The sequence below is a fragment of the Amphimedon queenslandica genome, unplaced genomic scaffold (assembly GCF_000090795.2).
Source record: "Amphimedon queenslandica unplaced genomic scaffold, v1.1 AMPQUscaffold_10168, whole genome shotgun sequence".
In the NCBI taxonomy this organism is placed as follows: domain Eukaryota; kingdom Metazoa; phylum Porifera; class Demospongiae; order Haplosclerida; family Niphatidae; genus Amphimedon; species Amphimedon queenslandica.
In genome coordinates, this window is record NW_003549561.1 from 1 (window position 1) to 3,200 (window position 3,200).

The 3,200-nt window shown below is 34.9% G+C and overlaps 1 protein-coding gene across 1 annotated transcript in view; it reads left to right on the forward strand.

The window, feature by feature from the left end:
• The first annotated feature begins 20 nt into the window (after nt 1-20).
• The window catches only part of LOC109590353 (uncharacterized), a 5,141-nt gene continuing 1,961 nt past the window's right edge, over nt 21-3,200 (forward strand). The window contains exons 1-2 of the mRNA XM_020006274.1: nt 21-534; nt 1,161-1,342. Of these exons, the coding sequence (XP_019861833.1) occupies nt 339-534; nt 1,161-1,342 (378 nt within the window). The 5' untranslated portion in view covers nt 21-338. The remainder of the gene's footprint in view (nt 535-1,160; nt 1,343-3,200) is intronic.

Consider the following 3,200-nt stretch of genomic DNA (forward strand, 5'->3'; position numbering starts at 1 on the left):
CAGGTATCTATCAACTGGGAGGAATATCGTATCACTCAGCTCCTGTAGTAGGAGAATCGGTGTTCCTGTGGGGAGGGGATAGCCCTGACTTACCTCTTGTTCATGATTCCCCACAAAAGAGGAAATTGTTGTTCACCATTGATAGACTAGAGTTTAGGACTGGTCGTTGGTCCTTTCACGTGACCAGAGGAACGTCACCTCCTCTAGGAGCTATAGGATACTTCTGTACTACCAGAAACAATGACATCTTCTTTTTTGGCGGCTACTGTGGACATGACATCTGCTATCATAATGATGTCAACTCATTTAACAGTCTAACATATGAATGGAATAATATAATGCCAACCAGTGATGCTGTAATGAAGAGAGGGCTTGGTGGTCTGGTGTGTATGGAGTCTCTGAGTACAGAATACCTATTTATGATAGGAGGCAATGGTTCTATACCCACTAAATACCAATCACAGTATCAGTATATTCAGTTAGGTAATGGTCGTATTTGTACTAATGAACAGAATTTATTAAATTTATCAACAAGTAAGTATTTATTAATTAATGCATGCATATTTATAATCTATGCTCTGCTTGTAATGACATATTTTTCAATCATTATTTTTCTTACCATTTGCATATTAAGTAGGTGCATGTAAACATTGAAAGAGTGAGCATGAGGCATCATTGTATGAAGAGATAGTTGATTTGACTAACTAATTTTGAGTTACATCAGCTACATAAAATAAAAAATACAAAATTCAAAATGAAGCCTTCAAGCATTAATGCATCCTACTCCACCTATTAATAATTTTCCACATGGTCTAATTAAATTTATTGATTAATGTCCCTCACTAACGCTTTGTGGGTGAGGGACTAGGTAGTCTGGCTGTCTGTCATTCATTCATTCTTCATTTAGTTTACTGAACTCTAATAATTATTTTACTCCATTTATGAATGATATTATGAAAATGTTGTCATATTGAGCCACAACTGACATGTATCTATGCAAATTAAGTGAAATGAAAATGACAAATTTAAATCAGTCGCTTTTCACCCAACTGCCCATCTTAAGCAGCAATTATTTCTTGCTATACATGCATACATGTATGTACAAGATATTTGCAGTGTTATACTTAATAATTCTAACTATATTATCTATTTCTATTTAGGACAATGGATTATTCCAACTATTAGTGGTCAGTGTTGTCCTCCTACTGCTGCCTTTGCTATTCAAAAGATTACTAATAATAAAGCTGTCATGTTTGGTGGATCAGTGCCTAGTGATGATGATAGAAGTGATAGATCTGTTAATATAGTCTATACATGTCAACTGGAGTCTGATACTACAATAGTAAGTTATCTTATTACTGTATGGGATGTACATTTATTGCATGGATCAGTCATGTTTGGATAATACATGTACATACAGGTATTAATAACTCTGTAGCGTTACTAAGTAGGATTCACCCCCAAACAAAATGGCTACCATGACTTTTGTAGCCTTGCTATAGACCAGTTGGTGCTAAGTATATTCATAGAGTTTTAAGTATATTCATTGTGATGCCGTAAATAAAGTAAAATTTTCCTTCCGCCATTTTGGAGTCCTACTTTCAATGGTTGTCTATGGAGCGATTGTGAAAAGAGCTTATTCTCCAAAAATTGCTGTATTTATTCGTCACAGCAATATTGCTATTGCTTACTCACCATCATCCAGTGTCTAGAGTTGGCTCATGGACTTTAATAAGTGCCCCTAGAAGATATAGAAGCAAAGATATTACTTTCTCCCATTCTACTCTTAGTAACTAAGACTCCAAAGTGGCGGCAGGAAAATTTTACTTTATTTACGGTATCACAATGAATATACTTAAAATTCTATGAATATACATGTACTTAGCACCAACTGGTCTATACTGGGAAAATGAGCTCATATGCTTACTAGACTTCCTAGAGGACCTTATCTTGACCAGAGGACTCCAATGATATTACCAGAGCGGTTCTAAACCTTGTCTAAGAGGAAAGTCAAAAATTGGCGAACCGGCCATTTTGTTGAGCTACCTTTTTTCATCTTCATCATCATCAGGAAAGTCCTGTCAATCCAGTTGTCGGTAGATATATCGAACTTGCCTGGTAATAGAAGGATAAATCTTGCACCATTCTATTTTAACAGTGTATACGCAGGTCCTTGTCTGTTAGAATTGTTCTTCAAAAAAGGAAAAAGTGATACTGTGACTGCTGGATCGTACCATTTTAGCTACATGCCGCCATTTTGTTAATTAAAGAAGCATGTGCTCTAAAATTTGTGCGTGGTTGCGCATGCTCAGATCTGCAGCTCTGTAAGAAGTTTTACCTAGCTTTGCTTGGAATCAACTGCAATACTTTAGTGGAGGTTTCCAGCTAAGAGAAGGTATAAACATGTTACTGTTTTATCAAGTGTGTGGTTTTATTTTATTTTAAAAAACAAACAGTTAATTTATGTTATGATAATTATGCAATGATAATATGAACTTGACAACAGCCTGGAAGAACAGGAGTATAGCTACAGAAATGCAGGGAAGATGAACACTCTCAGCTCACAGCTTTTTGAACAACGACTTGTGTCAAGACTAGTATTAATTTCACTTGTCATCAGTATAGTTGATATTCCTTCAGCATATCTATTTAATCAGTGCTGCCTCTCATAAATGCTGTAAAGCATAACAATGATATTAATTATAAAGAAAATTATTGTTTGTGTAAAATCAACAAGTATCACAATGGTAACTAAAGAAATACAATAAATATTAAAAAATCAACACAAACAAGAACATAAAAAACTTTAAAAAAACAAGGTTAAGTAGGATTCCTGAGCAAATTCGTAAAAAGTAATGGAAACAAGGACAATAGGATTCCGAACGACCAACAAAAATACAAAGTGAAAATCCTACTTGTGACGCAAATTCTGCTCTACATTGCAAGGTGATCCGTAATTCTTTCATAATAACATTGAAAGTACAATTTAGAGTAGTGCTGGGCGATAGTATCGATATATGCGATGGTTGTGATAGTAATCTATCACTATCTTGATAGTTGAATCAACACTATTGTGATAGTTGAATCAACACTATCATGATTGACACATGGTACATGTACCCATGCCCATTATCAAACACCTGGTTACTTTAATTAGTTAGTTCAGCTGTGAAAATGGAAGATGTTATCATTAGTAGCAG